The 18,905-nt window shown below is 39.1% G+C and overlaps 1 protein-coding gene across 1 annotated transcript; it reads left to right on the forward strand.

Moving 5' to 3' along the window:
- The first annotated feature begins 569 nt into the window (after positions 1-569).
- Positions 570-7,876, forward strand: LOC137038118 (uncharacterized). Its single transcript, XM_067412562.1, has 8 exons — positions 570-703; positions 1,055-1,179; positions 3,488-3,550; positions 3,738-3,878; positions 3,978-4,027; positions 4,202-4,263; positions 6,569-6,695; positions 6,990-7,876. The coding sequence occupies exons 2-8, from the start codon at positions 1,104-1,106 to the stop codon at positions 7,680-7,682; spliced, it is 1,212 nt and encodes a 403-aa protein (XP_067268663.1). The 5' UTR covers positions 570-703; positions 1,055-1,103; the 3' UTR covers positions 7,683-7,876.
- Positions 7,877-18,905: the final 11,029 nt, after the last annotated feature.

Below are 18,905 nucleotides of genomic sequence, written 5' to 3' on the forward strand. Positions count from 1 at the left end.
GGGGGTACTATGACTTCCTTTTATGCAAGAGCTTTCAAATAAAAATGGAAATGTTTTTTAAAATCATGATACAAACACACATGGGTTCCTAGCAATGATTCCTTTCGTCTCTCCATAATGCACTCCTGCTCCCAGTTTGCTCTTTTCTTAAATAAATAAAAAAACACATTAAGGTGGTCACTGTACTATTAAAAGGTGATTGTTGATAAAAAAACGAAAGTAAAAATCATACTGCTCAACTTGCGTAATATTTTCTGTACTGTTTGTGTTTGAATGGGTGTCAAGGTCCAAGAGGAGGGGAGTGGCTGGATAGTAGCCCTATTAAAGGCTCACTGAAATCAAAATTGATGATAAACGGTTAGAGGAAACTGGCTTTTCCAAACAGAAAGGCTCTAGTCAAACTGTATATTAACAAAACGCTATTGGCTGTTTCAAAAATGGGGAGGAGCTGCTAACAGCTGGAGCCGTTTCAGGGGAAATCAGTCAGTGAGTGGGCCTTTAAGTGTAAATATAAATTGTCAGGCGTGAATAAACCATGTTTAGATTCTGAGGCACTAGTGTTTGTGGATGGGGGAATGAGTATTTTAAACCACTTTTGCTTTGTATTGATTTATTAGACATTTTTTTACAATATGGTTTAGACTTTTTAACAGTAAAGTTAGAACAAGTTTTCGTTGTATGTGTATTCTGCGCGACACGTGACGTGAGTATAAAATTTCTAACACAAAACATTTTCCTGTTGCATGTCAAAACATGTGGCTACTTTACTATCTTAAATGTATGTGATCTACAGATGTTGCAAATCTGACTTTTTTCTTATTATTTCCTGCAAGTGTTTTTATGTTAGTGTTTCATTGTGCTACACATGAAAATATATTTTTTTTTGTTTGTTTCAGTAGGCCTAACTGTCATATTTGCACAAAACATATTTAAATATAGCCCTGCCAGTTTAGTATGAGGATACACATTATTTTAGTTTGAATGTATAATTTAATGTACAATTTTAAATGGCCACTTTATTAATGGGTTGTGTAATATTTTATTGGTCCTATAGACTCGACTCCTCTCTTTAACGATCTGAAGTCATAGTCCATCAGGGTAAAATGAAGAGAAAGCCTGTTAAACAATCTAAAACCAAACGATCGTCAGGAAGCAGATGTCTGTATAAAAGGTCCAAAGGTAAGTTTAAAAAGGTAATGAAGTTTTTTCCTTTGTAGATGACATTATATTTTAGCTAATTTCTCTGACCTACACATCACAGTCATGTAAAGAGCACATTCAAGGCTTTGGCATGACAACTCCTTCTCCTTGGTCTTTAAAGGGGGGGGGGGGGGACCTCAGTTTCCATCAATCTTGAGTACCTATAGAGTAGTATTGCATCCTTCATATCTCCGAAAAGTCTTTAGTTTTATTATATTTAGAAAAGAAATATGGGCTGTACCGAGTCTTTCCGGAAAAAACAGAGCGCCTGGAGGCGTATCGCAAAGTGGTGACGTCCTCAAGCGTGGAGAAACCCATGGCTATCGATCTCAGCTAATAGATATATGATCCAGAATCATTTGGAGGCTGAAATAAATTGAACAGGAGAAACAGCAACAGCAGGACGTCCGTCTCTGTGGTATGTACTGTATTTAGTGGCCTGTCAACATTTGTGTGTCTTTACTTGCAGTTTATGAGGACATGATTCGGTTTATGGACTATTGTATGTGACTAAACCTTAGCAGTAGCAAGCAAAACGGTTTTGCACGTCAGACTAGTGTAACATTATACATAGAACGACAATTGAGTAACGTTAGCGCATTTGAATGACGAAGCACGCGATCGTGTCGTTTACTGATGTTTACTCATGCGACGAGCCAACAGCACAGACATCTGAAGCAGTTTTACTCACCGGCTGCTTCCAAAGCAGGACCGAACCTTTATCGCTGGGACCGCTCCGTCAAAAACACACTTCTTTGGTATGATTTGGTGAAGTCCTGACAGCAGTGAACTGTGGAGATCCACTTTTGCGAAGTGACTGAAGCGATGTTGTGAAGCTTCCCGTCATTTCTGCGTTCAAATCAGTTCAAATGCAGCGCTGCCTTCCCGGAATGCTGTGCTGAAGCATTGAAGTCGCTTGATGTCACCCTTAGGAATAATGTGGAGCACTGCGCGGAGTGTTTATGGGCGTGCATTTCCTCTCTCGCTCTAGTCACGCGCCCCCTTTAAATGACCCCCCCTCTTAAATGACTGCTCAAATTTAGTACTCTTAATAATAATAATACATTTTATTTATAAAGTACTTTACATTTTAAAGAAAATCTCAAAGTTCTACAAAGGGAGGAAAAAAATCAATAAAGCAATATGGAAATACTATCCTTTTTACAATTATCCTTTAATTCAATTTAATAACAAATTATTATGCCAATTAGATACAGTGTAGATGCATTGCATAGAATGGGATTGGCATTAATTGCAATTTTTACACATTGCATAAAGTAAAATGGTAGGCTATATATCAAATCATTCTGTTATATCGTTCAGAACATAGTTGAGAATAATCTTTATACAAAGTTTGTATAAAAAAGCTTGAAACCTAGAAAAAATGATTCATGAATGAAAAAAACTTTGTTTTTGCCTAATTGTCTTTTAATTTCTTTTGTCTTAATAAATGGGTCCTGATTGTGAATTTAGTTTTTCTTTTTTTCTTCTTTCAATAATGTCTTTATTCGGGTTGTTTCAAATGCTCCAAACAATGTAATGAACTTAAAACTAAATTCACAAAACAAAAATCTGGTTCTCAGGACATGTGGCAAATGTGATAGACTGAGGAAGAGTTTTGTCTCGAAAACATGTTGCACTTTGCACTTTATTGCACCTTTTTATTTCCTCTAACAAAGCTTGAAGGGGTCATGAACTGCACTGTTTTATTAAGATGTTTTCTGGGGTGCACTCATGTTTGAAGGTGGTCATGTTAAGTGGTCTCTTTTCCAGAGCTGTATTTAGATTGTGGCATGAAAAGTTATGGTGATGTGCATTATAGCACAAATCATTACTCACAGATCAGGCATTCAAATTAACACAGTTAATAACATGTTGTGGCATAACTGTCAAGTCCATATCGTAAAAGTCTTGGCTCCAAAAGCCTGCACCACAGTGTATCCACAGTGAAATGTACTAAACAAACAAATAATGCTCAATTGAGACATTCATATTGTTGAAAATAAATATACATTCATAGCATTAGGATCCTTTGGAATGTAATGGTATTTTTAGTGTAGAATTCCTGTATTGCTCTTCTCTCCTCATTATCTCACTTACATGCCAGTGGGCGGGGCCAAAGTTGCAATAATGAAGTAGGTGTGCTTGCATCTTAAATTTCTCACTGAAATTCTTCTTCTTCTTCTTCTTCTTCTTCTTCTTCTTCTTCTTCTTCTTCTTCTTCTTCTTCGTCATGTCAAGGTGTTTATAATGTTTCCATCCTCTATTTTTCTCCAAATATCTCCAGCTGAAGCAGACCCAGAATCAGAAAACATATCCCCTTGCCAAAGTCCATTACAAAATAAATCTGGTAAGAAACACTGTAAGTTGAATAGGTGTCATTTGGGAGGGTTGGGTTTTACAGTAAATTGACATTTTACTTTATTTTAGGTATTTCAACTATTCATGTAACTTAAAACTCAATTAGGGGTCAAGTCTACAGCGTTATCATTGTGCTAACAATCAGTTTTCCTGTTTTTGTTTCTAATTTCCCTCAGCGAGGGAGCATGCAAGGACAATTTTAGCTCATACTCCTTCACATCTGAATGTCACTGCTTCAGCCGATCATGGAAGTCCAGTCAGTGCTCCAACAATTAGCCAGACAAGTGTGAAAGGAAACATTACGATACATCAAAACTGTAGGTTTTTTCTTCTTCCATCAGCTGTGATTTTTAAAACAGACAAGATTTATATAATCTCCTTTCATAGTGAAAATAAATAACACTTTGCCTCCTTAGTTACAACAATGGTGTTGCAGAATCCTTCTGATGGCTATCCTCTGGCTGAGGTAAGTTTGCAACATGGCTTCAATCAATTTCAGATTATCTGAGACCGTTTCTACAATGTAACAATAATAAATTAATATACTTTTAGTTGTAACAAAGTTTTTCACGAAATTGCATTTGAAAATATTAGTGGCATAATAAATATGACTCCCTTTATTGCTTTCTTTCTGCATTAGGATCACACAGATGGGGGGAAATTTGATGAATATAGAATTCTTCCTTTACACAGCACTGAACAGTGGGTAACTTTCAAAAAATTGTATTGTCAGATGTTAGTGTCAGTTCCTGTAACCTGCATGTCTTGGTTAAAGAATGGAGTATTACTGAGACTGGTATTAATGCAGATCTGGGTATGTATAAAGCCACTTAAAGGGATAGTTCACCCAAAAATGAAAATGTGATGTTTATCTGCTAACCACAGTGCATCCAAGACGTAGGTGTGTTTGTTTCTTCAGTAGAACACAAATTAATATTTTTAACTCCAACCATTGCAGTCTGCCAGTCATAATGCATGTGAACGGGTAACAACTCTGAGAGTAAAAAAAAACATGCTTAGACAACATTCACAAAAACCCTACTGCTCGTGATGACACATTGATGGCTTAAGACACGAACCAATCGGTTTCTGTGAGAAACCAAACAGTATTTTTTTTTTTTTTTTTTACCATATATCAGACAAATCTCATCGAGTGTTCCTATCCCGTTACTTCCGTCTGGTAAGGTCAAACTGCCGCAATCATAGATTTCTATATAGATTACCCGTTAGTGCTTTCGCTGATCGGTCGAATGAGGAATCTACATAATATATTTCTATGATCGTGTAAGTTTGACCTTACCTTACCTTTAAGTAAAATAAGGTCTGTAGTGTGTCAACATTTTGACTTTCTGTTCTTTTGTGTAATTCCTAATTGTGTTATGTCTCAGCTCTACTGCAAGGACAGTTTTTTTTGTTTGTTGATAAAGTGAAAACAAAAACATTTAATTGTTTATATTTTAAAGCTTTAAGAAATTTGACAGTACAATTTGTTTTATTCTATGTTCTCCTGACAGTAGCTACTATAAACATATATTAAGGTCCAGTTATGAAAAGAAAAATACTTTGAAACTCAGAATCTTAAAAAAACAGAGAATTACAGATTTTTGGTCATACCGCCCAACACTAATTGTCATTAATTGATTATCAAAGTAATTATTACAATCTGTTTTATATCTTGATCGGAATGCTGCCATAGTGGTTGTATACCCTTGCAGCAGATTCAGTGAATGCTTGCCTTTTGGTGTACGACATCATTGTAGTCCTTACTTCACAATGCTTAAAGCTGCACTATGTAATTTTTCCATCCGCTAGAGGTCGCCTATTCAAAACAAAGGTGTGGTTGATGAAGCCAAAATTTGAGCTCAGAATCTTGGGACATGTGGTTTTCACCTCACAGCTGGTGGGAAAAAATCGGGATAGGACAGGAAATAGGCAGAAATCATGTTAATGGATGCGATTAGTAACGTTACTGTAGTATTAAGCAGAGCAGGAACGCGTGTTGAGGAGCTCAGCAAGGCCGCTAGAGTGATTGTTACGCAACACACACCTCGCAAGCAACAGGACTTTTATTATGATGGGACACATCATGTAGGTTGTGCTATTAGGGCGCTATTTCCGCTTTTCCTGTCATGAGTATGAGGTAACACAGTTCTGTTTATCATATTAGATACATTGAAGTGTGTTTAAAATGATGTTATGACGTTACTGTGCGTTCACTCAGTGCCTGCTGTGACACTTGTTTACACTGCTAAGAGTAAAGCTTTTCTGCAGAATAAAACCGAGGGTAACACTGATATGACGCAATCAACAGGCGACTCACTCAGATGTCCCGGCTCCTTGGTTAAAATAGCTAATTTTCTCACGATTTACAAATAGTTGGAAACATTTGGGATACTGTAAGTACTCAACTGAACAAAATATATAACACTGACCTGGTGTTTTTTGGATATTTTGCTGCAAAAATACTACATAGTGCACCTTTAAGGGACAGTTAAAGTTCATCAAAATTTCTAATTCTGTCATCTGTTACTTACTCATGTTAGTCCACGTCTTTTGTTTATCTATAAAACAAAACAAAAATTATTTTATTTAATATGAAATCTGTGAGACTCTGGTCCCTCCATTGAAAGTCTGTTCACCCAAAACTCTGACCGTTCATAAAGATTACGTCAAATAAATCCATATGAGCTGTTTAATAAAGTCTTCTGAAGAGACACAATTGCTTAATATGATTTAAAATTTAATTTAGGCTTTTATTTACACTAACATTGATCAACACAGTGCACATCATATATGGTAAATGTAAGCACAACCACACTTGTTTATTAGCATGTGGAAAAAAAAAAAAAAAACATTTACGTGAATAAAAACCCAATAAAAGTGTTTGCATAGTCAATGCATTTGAATTACAGAAATAATGAGCAAATGTTTAAAATAATAAAACGGTAATATAATAATGAGAAGAATATACTGAATGTGAATGCAATCTTTGAACTTTTTCTTGTAGGGTTCTTAAAAAATGTAAAAGCTCTCAGCGTTTATGTCATCAGAGACGCTTGTCCTTCAACAGTTGTCAGGAGCAACCTACATTAACTCTTGCAGAGGTGAAAAAGAACACAAATTACCTAAGAGAGGTCGGTACATTTTTTTCTTTGGATTGATCAATTAGTTTATCCACTACAAAAGTTTGGAATATTAAGATTTTTATTTGATCAAAAAAGACAGTAAAAACAGTAATATTGAGAAATTAATATTACAATTTAAAAAAAAAAACGAATATAATTACATTTTCAAATGAAATTTTTCCAGGATGGCAATGCTATTCAGCATCATTACGCCAGTCTTCAGTGTCACATGATCCTTCAGAAATCATTGTAATATGCTCTTTTCTTTTCTTTGAAGGATAATTGATGTAATTTTATTTTAAGGTTACTGTTACTGGAAAGATCTTAGAGAGTCAGTCTGCAATCAACATCCTTCCTAATGATGATGAGATGCCTTACTCACATTATAACCTATATGATAACACTGCAAAAGTTGACTTGAGTTTAGCAGATGGATTTACTGTAAGCCTCAGTCAGTGGTATACATTTAAAAGTCTTTCCATCTGTGACTTTGGCAAAGGAAATGTACTCTGTTCAACCGAACTCACAAAGCTGGAGCCATTTACTCCTCCAGAAGAAAGTTTACAGGAGCCTGAAGAGACCGTCATCTCAGGGTTGGTCACTGAGGCATTATTGACCTTTGAATATATCTGTTCATGCGGTGCCACACTCTCTCTCTCGAGTACCAAAGTGTTCCATATCAAATGCGAGGAGTGCAGAAAAAGCTGCAGGTGTGAAAACGTTCAAAACCGAGCCACGGCCAATGTAACCATCAAACAGCCCAATGGAACAGAGCAGAGAGTGGTGTTAAATGATACACTGCTGCACTCCATTGTCAGCTTTAAGAGAGAGGGATACTGTGCCAGTCAGCCGTTAGAGGAGCATCTGCTGAGAGTGGAGAGAATGACTGTAGTCTGTGTGGATAATGAGCCTCGCCAAGTACAAATAGAAGCAGTGGAAAAAGCAAAGGATGTGGGAAAGCCCTTTTTTTCTAGATGGCGATGTTGTGTGATATGAAGCCTTGTCCATTAATAGCGGCAAAAAAAAATATTTTCACATCAATGAAAGATCAGCTTTGTGTCTGTTATAGCATGTCCGTCAAAGAAAAGATGTATATTCAAGTCTTTGTGCATTGCAATTACAAATTACGCATTTACTACATTAATTATTTAAACAATCATCCCTCCATTGACTTGGCAACATGCATATAGAATATTACTTAAAGAAGGAACTTGTACCATTTCTACAGCTTTTTTTGTTTTTTTGCTCATTAAAGGGATAGTTCACTCTAAAATGAAAATTCTGTCATCATTTACTCACCCTCTAGTTGTTCTAAACCTGCCTGATATTCTTTCTTCTGTAGAACATAAAAAATATCACCTCTGCTGATCCAGTTGGTTTTCCTTGTTTCCCAATGTCCACGTATTTCACTTAGATTTGTGCTTTCTTGTTTGTGTCACAGATCTGCCAGACTCTCACCTCCTGCACTCAGCGTTCACAGTCACTACTAATCAGTACTAATCAGTCACACCTGCATCTCGTCACCTCATCACAGCTCCCCATATAATCCCAGCAGTCACCCCCAGTCAGCGTCTCCCCTCAAACTAGGAAAGACCCACTTACCTGTTCTCCAGCGATTACCTGTGTCCAGAGTTTCCTTCGTGTCTCAAGTCTCTCACCATTGTCTGAGTTCCTCCACCGTTGTCTCTGTGTATCCTGCCATTATCTCCACATATCTCCGTAAAAAACTGATCCATATTCATCTATCCATTCACACTCCACTCCCTGCCCTGTGGTTCAATAAACGTCTTGTGTATTCACCCTAACCTTGTCCAGTGTGTGTGTATCCTGACAGAAGGTGAGACCTAGACCGAAGATGGATCCGGGTCTCCGCGATCCATTTCAAGAACCTGCAGACACTCTCCGGCGAGAGTTGACTGAACCCAGGGCAACAACAAACACCAACCCTTCACCTGTCTGTATGGCCGGGCCCATGGTCAAACCAGCACCCTTCTCTGGTCTGGAGGAGGACTGCAACGGGTTTCTCCTCCAGTGCTCTCTCGCTCTCGAAGTGCAGCCACAACTCTTCCCAACGGAACGGTCAAAGATCTCCTTCATCATTTCTCAGTTGTCCGCTCCAATGGCCGGAGACGATCTGGTTTCAAACTGGTGCTGCCACTAGTTCCCTCCAGAGTTTCCCACTTCAAGGAAGTGTTTGGCCGTGTTCCGGGTGATTCGTTTGTGGGTGTGCGATTATACCATCTAGGTCAAGGCACGTCGGATGGAATGAGAGAGCACTGATCACTACGTATTGTCAAGGCCTCAATCCCGCCCTTCGTCTTCAGCTTGCTATTTACGATGATTCCCTGGGGTTAGAGAAATTCATTCAAGTATCCATTCGAGTGGATCATCGCGCTCAAGGTTGTTATTCTGAGTTATCTCCGTTGCAGTCTACTCACCAGCCCCTCCAGACAAAGAGAACGCCGCTGCAAGAACCAGAGAGTATGCAAATCGATCTTTCACGACGGCTGACCCAGAACCTCAGTCTATATTGTGGAACAAATGATCATTATATCAAGGCGCGCTCCATCCGTCCTCCAATTCTCTTGGTGAGTTCTGTGATAAGTCCCTCTATTACTTTCTCTCCACTGTCTACCAATGTGACATTGATTGCTTGAACCGTGGCTGTGTCAACTGTCAAGTGAAATCAGTCATCCTGCGAGTAGGTTGCCTGCACAAAGAAATATTCTCTTCTCTGCTTTTGGACGGCTCCACGCCTGCGGTCATCCTGGGTCTCCCCTGGTTCACTCAACATCATCCCAAGGTCTCCTGGCGCAACGGAGACATTCTGAAGTGGGGCTCCAACTGTTTCCCCTCCTGTTTTCCTCAATTACCAAGATCTTCTCGTCCCTCTCCAAAGTCTATTTCTGTGAATTCAACGACGATTGAAAGTCCCCTTGAGAAACGGTCCATCGACATTCCCGCCTGTTACCAGCCCTATGCAGACATCTTCTGCCCGAAGCGGCCTCAGAGTTAACACCACATCGACCATGGGACTGCGCCATCGACCTGGAACCAGGTGAGCCAGTACCCCGCGGTCATGTATACCCACTCTCCATCCCTGAACAGAAGGCCATGGAAGAGAACATCGCTGAGGCTCTCAAACAAGGCTACATTCGACCTTCCACGTCTCCTGCTGCTTCCAGCTTCTTTTTTGTGGCTAAGAAAGATGGTGGTCTACGTCCATGCATCGATTACCGAGCTCTTAACAAGATAACCAAAAAAGTTTAGGTATCCTCTTCCCCTCATTCCAGCTGCCCTGGAGCATCTGCATGGGGCCACCGTGTTTTCTAAGTTAGACCTGCACAGTGCCTATAATCTAATTTGTATCTGAGAAGGAAACGAGTGGAAGACGGCTTTCATTACTCCCTCGGGGCACTACGAATATCTCGTGATGCTCTATGGCCTGGTCAACGCACCGTCCATCTTCCAAGACTTCATTAATGAGGTGTTCCGAGACTTTCTCCATCACTTCATACTCATTTACATCAATGACATCCTCATTTATTCTCGTAATATGGCTGAACATCGTCGCCATGTCTCCGAAGTTCTCCAACGACTCTGCAAGTACTCCTTGTATCTGAAGGCAGAGAAGTGCAACTTTCACCAATCCTCTGTACAGTTCCTGGGTTATAATGCAAGTGCCCAAGGTGTCTCGATGGAAGAGGAGAAGGTTCCCGCTATTACTTCCTGGCCCAGTCCTACGAAAGTCAAGGAATTGCAATGCTTTCTAGGTTTTTCGAATTTCTATCGATGGTTTATTCAAGACTACAGCCTGCTCACTGCACACTGATGAGTGCTCACTGATTCCATCGGAATCGTTTAGAAAATGTATTTTCGGTTCCGATCTTCGGTTCCAAGCGCGCAAGTTTTGGTTTCCATGGCCACCTGATTTCCGGTGCTTGCGCGCCCGCTTGTTCTTTTAGTCATGGAAGCCCGGTAAGTGGATTTATTTAACTTTTAAAAGCCTGGGTCGGCACAGTGCAACTAGTGTTGTCAAAAATATCGATACTGAAATATCTGAAAAGATACGATAGCCTGCTCAGCCTACACAATCGATCCCAGCTGCTCTCCTCTCCTCTCCTTCTCTGACCGACAGCGAGTTGACACGCAGCCGCATATTCTCATTCAGCCGGTTAACCTCTGAACACGACGGACGTGCGTTCTGCTGGACTTTTCCTTACGACAGCGTGTTAGTGTTAGTGTGTGTGATCGGTCTGAATTTCGCGCGGGATTGCACATAATTGTACGAATTCCCGCAGATTTCAAACTCACATCTGAAGCGCACACACACACATAGCCTACCGTAATAAAGCCGCCCCTGACATACAAGTGCAAATATTCGCTTCTTTTTACAGCTTATTATTGGTCAAATACACTCAAACAAATTCTCAGTGCACATTTTGAACAGTATGTAAACACAGTCTTAAACAATTCAGGAAGAAATTAAGAATGAGTAACAGGAACAGTGTTCAGGATCAATGAGTGCGGCAGTTCTTAAAGGGACCGCAGTCATTTGTTATTCAAAGTCAAACTACAAAAAGACAAACGATCACACTGCTCTTGACTGATCAACTTGTCTAACTTTAATGGTTTTATATGAAACTATTTAATTTTTTGCAAAAACATTATCCAATGTTATTTTAAATTTATTTAGCCACTTTGTGTTTTTTTATTCAGTTTCTTACCTGAATGTTAGACCTACCTGAAAAAATAAAGCAGTCTATTTCATTTATATATTTTATTCTATTGTATTTATTTGTGCTATTTTTTGTAATATGTATCTTTGTTTATTCAATTTACCATTCAAAATCAAGCTTACTTGTGCTGTGTGTAAACTATTGCAACACAATTACCCCGTTGTAAAAAATACATTGAGTTTACAAATGTTTGTGAGATATTTTAATAGTAATTGATCAATGTTTATATATGAGAAAAAGCTTAAAAGCTTTATCATATAAAGTGATCTCTTCAGAAGAAATGTTTGATTGCCTAGACTTTTGTAAGGCCGCCCAAATCGTCCCAATGAAGGCTAACGATCGGCGGGTGAAGTTCGCTGCGCGTTCGTCTTTTCAGCGGGGAAAAGGGGATTTTATTCCAATTCCTCGTTATCTGACTCCATTTAATGATAATTTAGAATTTGGGTTAGAATGCCAATTGGTTATTTGGTCATTCATTTTTAATAGTTTACGTACACATTTAATTATTCCGTTTAACCCTTTGTTGAAATTATACCCAACCTGAATAATTCCAGAGCAAGTCAGAATTCATCAAAGTGTAACAATTTATTTAACAGTCAGGTAAATGTATAAAGCCAATTACATAGTCAATTCAAAGGTAATCCATATATAACATCAAATACTCTGAAGTAAAGAATGAAATGTATACCTGACTTCTGAAAACTACATAATGCTGGCTATCTTGAGAGACATCCAGCATTACGGGCTGACCGGTTTAAAGTGTCAAGCCCTGAGCTGTTTGCAACATTTCCTTAAATACCCAGAAACAAATGCACAAACTCTTTCAAATGTAAACACGAGTGCACAATGGGAATTTGCATTGATCAAGACTTGTATTGATGCAAAGGCCAAATGGCTGAAAGCCACACCCACCATACACCAAGGAAAGATATCTTTAAACCCTTAAAACATTGATTATCTTTTGGTTAACTTCTGTGGAGTTGAGATATTTGTACCAGTCGCACTGAGACATTTCAAATGATATCAAACACATATAATACTGCATTGTGAGGATTGACATTGTAACAAAGAGATTTCTGGTGCATTTCAGGTGATCTCAAGTTTGTGGGAGCAGTAGTTTGGGGGAAGTTTCATGTGAAAGGAAAGGCATGTAAATTAGAGTCATTCATAGATGATTCACTCAGTGTGATGTCGTCTCGGACAGAGACTCTAACTCTATGAATAAGCTCAGATGCTAATTTCCTTTATTTTCTCAGAGAGTCCTTGTTCTTCATTCAGACATTTCGGCATATACTAGTTTTTTCAGTCTTACAGTTCCACCTCTTGATCCCAATGGGTCAAACTCTGGTGGTCCTATGGGATCACTGTTAGACGTTGGTTAGACGTTGGTTCAATCCTTGAGATGACGAAATTGTCTTAGCAGCTGCAGAGCCCTTTGGAAGGTTCTTTGTTCACCTGCAGGACACCGTCTTACCAGGTGTGTGTAGCTTGAGTTTAAGCTGGTGGGTGAATGTGTTCAGGTGTTCTACCTGTGGTTCAGCACAGCATGTTCATAGAGTCAGTCTCGGACCTTGGTGAATGTTCAGTTAACGTGTCACTTCTTCATGGGGAAGCTTCTGCTTCTGCACCTTCCCGATAGTCTGACTCTCCTTGTGTAATCCTCACACCTCCAATGGTGTGGTTCACTGGGTAGATTTCAATGGGTGGAAGGCTTCTCCGTAGTTGACACCTGAAAAGAGTCTTAATGTCCACTTAACGACTGAACACTGATGAACTTAAAGCCATAGAGAAATGCATAAGAACATACAATGCAAGAAAACAAAAATAAAAAACAATGTGGGTTCACGTCAGCAGTGCGATTGGTACACCTTCTCTCAAGTGTTTTTTTAAGGTCATAATTGGTGGGGTGGTATTTAATCACCTAATTCTTCACTATCACTGTGATAAAGTGACAGCGGAATTTAAGTATTCTTGGTCTGGATTACCTAAGGAAATGTAGCAAAAAGTCAGTGCAGTTTATATATTTAAATAGATGATATGCATATAATAATAACATCATCAATAATATTCAATATTCAATCACAATTATGAAGATATACATATATATATATAATAACCACTGTGTGTGTTCAGGAATCTTCCAATGCAATTAAGGCAGATCTAAATATGTTTAGTCATACAATAATGGAGATTGTGTATTCCTTGTCACAGTGTGTGCGTGTGTGTGTGCGTGAGTGTGTGCGTGTGCGTGTGAGTGTGAGTGTGTGTGTGTGTGTGAGAGAGAGAGACTTTGAGAGACTGTGAGAGAGTGAGTGTGTGTGTGTCTGTGTGTGTGTTTGTTTTTGGGAGATGGGTGGAGTCTTATCAATAACAATCTGTGTTGCAAAATTTAGTTCCAGTGCTACACTGGGAGGTCATTTTGTGAAGTGTGAATGGCCCCATCAAGTGTATTCGCACCCATCTCCATCATTCCAGGTTGTTCTGACAATTCCATTGTTCTGGCTCTGATGGGGGTGTTAGCCCCATCTTGGTGTCCATCCTACAAGGAATTGCAGTTGTAAACCTGAGACAAAAATAATGCAGAGAATCACAGTTAATTCTGACATTATCAACAGCTTCAGTCAGGTGTGGACTTATTTGAATGGCACTATTATGCCTGTTGCAATTTTCATCCTAGCTGTCACATGAAACAGAGTTTCATCGGCCAGGTCTGAATTGTTGCTGTTGTTTTAATAAAGTGTGTGACACCTTAAAACTGTTCTTACAGTCGAGTCTTCACAGTCTGCTGTGAGCATTAGAGACCCCAGTTCTGCTGGAGAATTTTTCTGAATTAATCAGAGCTTTTATCGCTCATATTGTCATGAATTCTGATGGGTTGGTTCCCATGGCTTTATTTCCAGTTGCTCTCCTTACAGTCAGATCTGTGGGCAGAAATTGATTCACCTGTTTTGGTGTTGTCTGCTTTGAATTTTGTTTTACGGTGTCGCACACACATTTGATTATTTGAGGTCTCTGTGACCTGTAAAAAAATTGAGGTACTTCTGTGGTGAAGGGTGAATTGGTTTGCTATTATCAGTGCCACACATATAGCTGTGTTCTTGTAAAGGCAAAAGATAACAGCACAACCCCTCCCTTTTGGCACTGGGAATTAACCCAATGCAACACAAGATTAAAATCCAATTCATTTCTTTTTGCATTACCTCAATATTTCATCTGACTCAATAATGTAAACGTTTTAATTATTTCTAATACTTTACAAATATGAATAAACGTCTGATTATTCTGCTTAACTCTTTACTTTATTGAAATCATTCATTAGGTTCTTAGAGTCACAGGGTCTTCGCACTTTCCAGTATGCGGGCCCATAATCACAAACTTATCAGTCTTGGTCAAGTAGACAGAGGTTAAATCTTTTATATTGAGTTATAGTCAGTAAACTAAGATTCCGATAACATGAGTATTCACAAACTCGTCAGTCTTGGTCGTCAGTAGAGGCCATACGACTGATATCTTGGACGCCCGTGCTACACGTTGATCATTCCAAGATATTTTTGTTCAGTCCCCTTGGGTTTGAATTCTCGTAATTAATGCAAACTGCTTTCAATCAGAGGCCCATGACCATCACCACAGATTCAAGTGACCAACTTACTATCTCTAATGGTGACTTTCTATAATCATGCCGTGGTTTTCCACGTCTACGTAATTTAGAGCAATATTACAACAATCAGGAATTAGGGTTGCCCTATTTAGATTGGTCTAACAATTTGTTATTGTTCTAAACGGAAGACGTCTTTAGTCTTTCAACCCGCAGTCCAAGTCTACGTATCTGAACGCCAATGTGTTAGTCGGAGCTCTAAAACATCAGCCTGGTGTGCTTTTATGCTCCACCGAAAAACTGTGTTCTAGTCCGTGTTACTAACCTGAGCGTAGTCTTGTGGTGTCATGGATGTACATGATCCACTGAGTTATTAACACAACAAACGTTATAGCATTTTCATGGTTAATGCAATTGAATAACACTGTAGCCACATGGCAATCCTATGCTCCACCTGGGAGACAAACAAATTCAACAAAGAACCACATTTATTCAGTTTTTCTCAAGATACATGGTCTAGAATGCATATAGCATCTACAACCTTTATCCTAAGTGTTTCATACACTTACAGTAAAGCAATCTTGTGTTTTAAAGAATAAACTTAAATAGCCTAGGTGTTTTTATTAACACAAACAACTATCGTGTGTTCAATGCGCACGTGTTTAGTACAATTACAAATTTGAAAATGCATACGAACTAATACCAAGCGTTAGGCGGAACTCTAAAATCTCAGTCGGCGTGCCTCAAAGCTCCACCCAAAAACTGAACTCCAGTCCGTTACTAACCTGACAGATTTGCGGTAACAATACATCCTAATGCACTAAAATCAATAATTTCAGAGTAAATCAAAATTAAATCGAACGCAACAACATATTTACCAAAGTGTCTTAAAGATAATGATTTTGATTCGGCCCTGCAGTCACAACTGGCTGGCATGTACATTGATTGCACGACAACAGTCAGGCTTAAGGCCAATGAGCGACTCTGTTGCTGTTAACATCCAATGAACTAGCAGCACATGCTGAGTGCAGTCAAATTCCTGCTCGAATTCTGTTTTGAGTGAGGTTTCGGATTTTATTTTCATGCCAATACATTTGAATATGAAAGACTGGTTCAAGACTGATGCAAGCACATTCGTTGTATCTCTTTTTAGATTACAAATGCCTATTTGCTTGATTTAGTCTATTTACAGACTAATCTGCTTGGCAGCACAGTGGCAATTTTAACTGAATTTACAAAATGTGATAGATTTAGGTGTTACTTATTTGGCTAAACGCTCCCATTGAACATAGAGAGAAAGTCTTTGTTCTCCGAGTGGGCGTGGTACGCCCCGTGTGCTCGCTGAGCCACTCAGAAACATCATGAGGTTTCTTAACAAAAATACAGTAACAACATCACTATCATTCTGTGTATCAATCTTAGATTTGAATCGTACCACCTCTTAATCATTTGTAGCCACGAGTAATTTAGATGTGTAGCAATAATAGCTGTAGCCAATTTTGATCAAACAAAAAGTTCTCTTCATTTTTACATGTTGCATATGCATCAGCCTGTTTTTCCCAACTTTGTTTTTCATAAACAAATGCATCAACGTGCGTATCTATCAAATCACAAATGCCTTCCAATTGTTTACAAACTTAGATTTTTAATTCTATTGTTTGCTCGTTCTCATCGTGTGTTAGTTTGTTGCAGCTAATAAAACAACGGAGAAAGCATTTAGCTGATTTTAAAAACGCTCTAGTTTACAAATGCTTAGAAATAGTTTGGAAGATGTTTTTCCAATTTAGGTTTAGTTGTTGTAGGTCTACGCCGACAAAGAAATATTTTAAAATCCATAACACGAGTTTTAATTCCTCTACTGCGCTGTCGCTATCATGTCCCTGATATGTGATTGTATCTAAATTCTTAAACCCCACCGGATTGCGGTTCCGGTCTAACATTGGGTATTCCGACCCATTCTATTAATGTGTCTATATGGGATGCGTCTGTTTTTCCCTAAGCATTTCTAAAAAGGCAAAAAGAATTTTACTTACCAGAACAGCTGAAGAAAGAGAAGTTCAAACCTCTTGTTGATTTTAAAATCGAATACTTCGCTGAAAAGACGTTGCTCGTAAGAGAGTTGCAACATCACGGAGGCTGGTCACCATTTTGTAAGGCCGCCCAAATCGTCCCAATGAAGGCTAACGATCGGCGGGTGAAGTTCGCTGCGCGTTCGTCTTTTCAGCGGGGAAAAGGGGATTTTATTCCAATTCCTCGTTATCTGACTCCATTTAATGATAATTTAGAATTTGGGTTAGAATGCCAATTGGTTATTTGGTCATTCATTTTTAATAGTTTACGTACACATTTAATTATTCCGTTTAACCCTTTGTTGAAATTATACCCAACCTGAATAATTCCAGAGCAAGTCAGAATTCATCAAAGTGTAACAATTTATTTAACAGTCAGGTAAATGTATAAAGCCAATTACATAGTCAATTCAAAGGTAATCCATATATAACATCAAATACTCTGAAGTAAAGAATGAAATGTATACCTGACTTCTGAAAACTACATAATGCTGGCTATCTTGAGAGACATCCAGCATTACGGGCTGACCGGTTTAAAGTGTCAAGCCCTGAGCTGTTTGCAACATTTCCTTAAATACCCAGAAACAAATGCACAAACTCTTTCAAATGTAAACACGAGTGCACAATGGGAATTTGCATTGATCAAGACTTGTATTGATGCAAAGGCCAAATGGCTGAAAGCCACACCCACCATACACCAAGGAAAGATATCTTTAAACCCTTAAAACATTGATTATCTTTTGGTTAACTTCTGTGGAGTTGAGATATTTGTACCAGTCGCACTGAGACATTTCAAATGATATCAAACACATATAATACTGCATTGTGAGGATTGACATTGTAACAAAGAGATTTCTGGTGCATTTCAGGTGATCTCAAGTTTGTGGGAGCAGTAGTTTGGGGGAAGTTTCATGTGAAAGGAAAGGCATGTAAATTAGAGTCATTCATAGATGATTCACTCAGTGTGATGTCGTCTCGGACAGAGACTCTAACTCTATGAATAAGCTCAGATGCTAATTTCCTTTATTTTCTCAGAGAGTCCTTGTTCTTCATTCAGACATTTCGGCATATACTAGTTTTTTCAGTCTTACACTTTCAAAAGACAGACAAAAAAAAATTATATAAAAAATATCTAATTGACAGTATATGTAGCGTTTTTCCCCCGTTGTATTGAAAATAGCATTGAATATCGATGTGACATGTTTTGACTCCACCCCTCAAAGAATCGGAATCGAGAATCGAAAAGAACCGGAATCGAAAGTAAGAATCGGAATCAGAATCGTTCAAATCAAAACGATGCCCAACCCTATTCGTAGTGCTCACCAACCACAAGAATCTTCAGTACCTTAAAGAGGCTAAACGACTCAATCCCCTTCAAGCCCGGTGGGCTTTGTTCTTCACGCGTTTCAATTTCCACATTTCCTATCGTCCAGGCTCCAAGAATATACGCGCTGTCATGACTCTACGCTCCCTCCGATGTAGTTGAAACTCCCGAGCCCATTCTTCCTTCCAGTGTCTTCCTCAATCCCATCCAGTGGGATTTCGACAGTCAGTTGGATGAGGCCACTTGCCTTGAACCTGCTCCGCCAGGGTGCCCCGCCGACCGACGCTATGTCCCTCCAATTCTCTGCAATAACCTTCTGGAATCTGTCCACTCATCCGTGGGTACTGGCCACCCGGGGACCGCCCAGACTCTCTCGCTTGTGCAACACCAGTTCTGGTGGCCTGGCATGGCAAGGGATGTGAAACGGTTCGTCCGAGGATGCCAACTGTGTGCCGTTTTCAAGGTTCCCCGCCATCTACCATCTGGCAAGCT

This window comes from Pseudorasbora parva, chromosome 13 (genome assembly GCF_024679245.1).
Source record: "Pseudorasbora parva isolate DD20220531a chromosome 13, ASM2467924v1, whole genome shotgun sequence".
In the NCBI taxonomy this organism is placed as follows: Eukaryota; Metazoa; Chordata; class Actinopteri; order Cypriniformes; family Gobionidae; genus Pseudorasbora; species Pseudorasbora parva.

Excerpts from the sequence above, each read along its gene's own strand:
- LOC137038118 (XM_067412562.1), top strand. The coding sequence starts at position 1,104 with ATGAAGAGAAAGCCTGTTAAACAATCTAAAACCAAACGATCGTCAGGA. Across the intron at positions 3,551-3,737 it reads TCCATTACAAAATAAATCTG|CGAGGGAGCATGCAAGGACA; the intron begins GTAAGAAACACT and ends AATTTCCCTCAG. Across the intron at positions 6,696-6,989 it reads ACACAAATTACCTAAGAGAG|GTTACTGTTACTGGAAAGAT; the intron begins GTCGGTACATTT and ends TTTTATTTTAAG.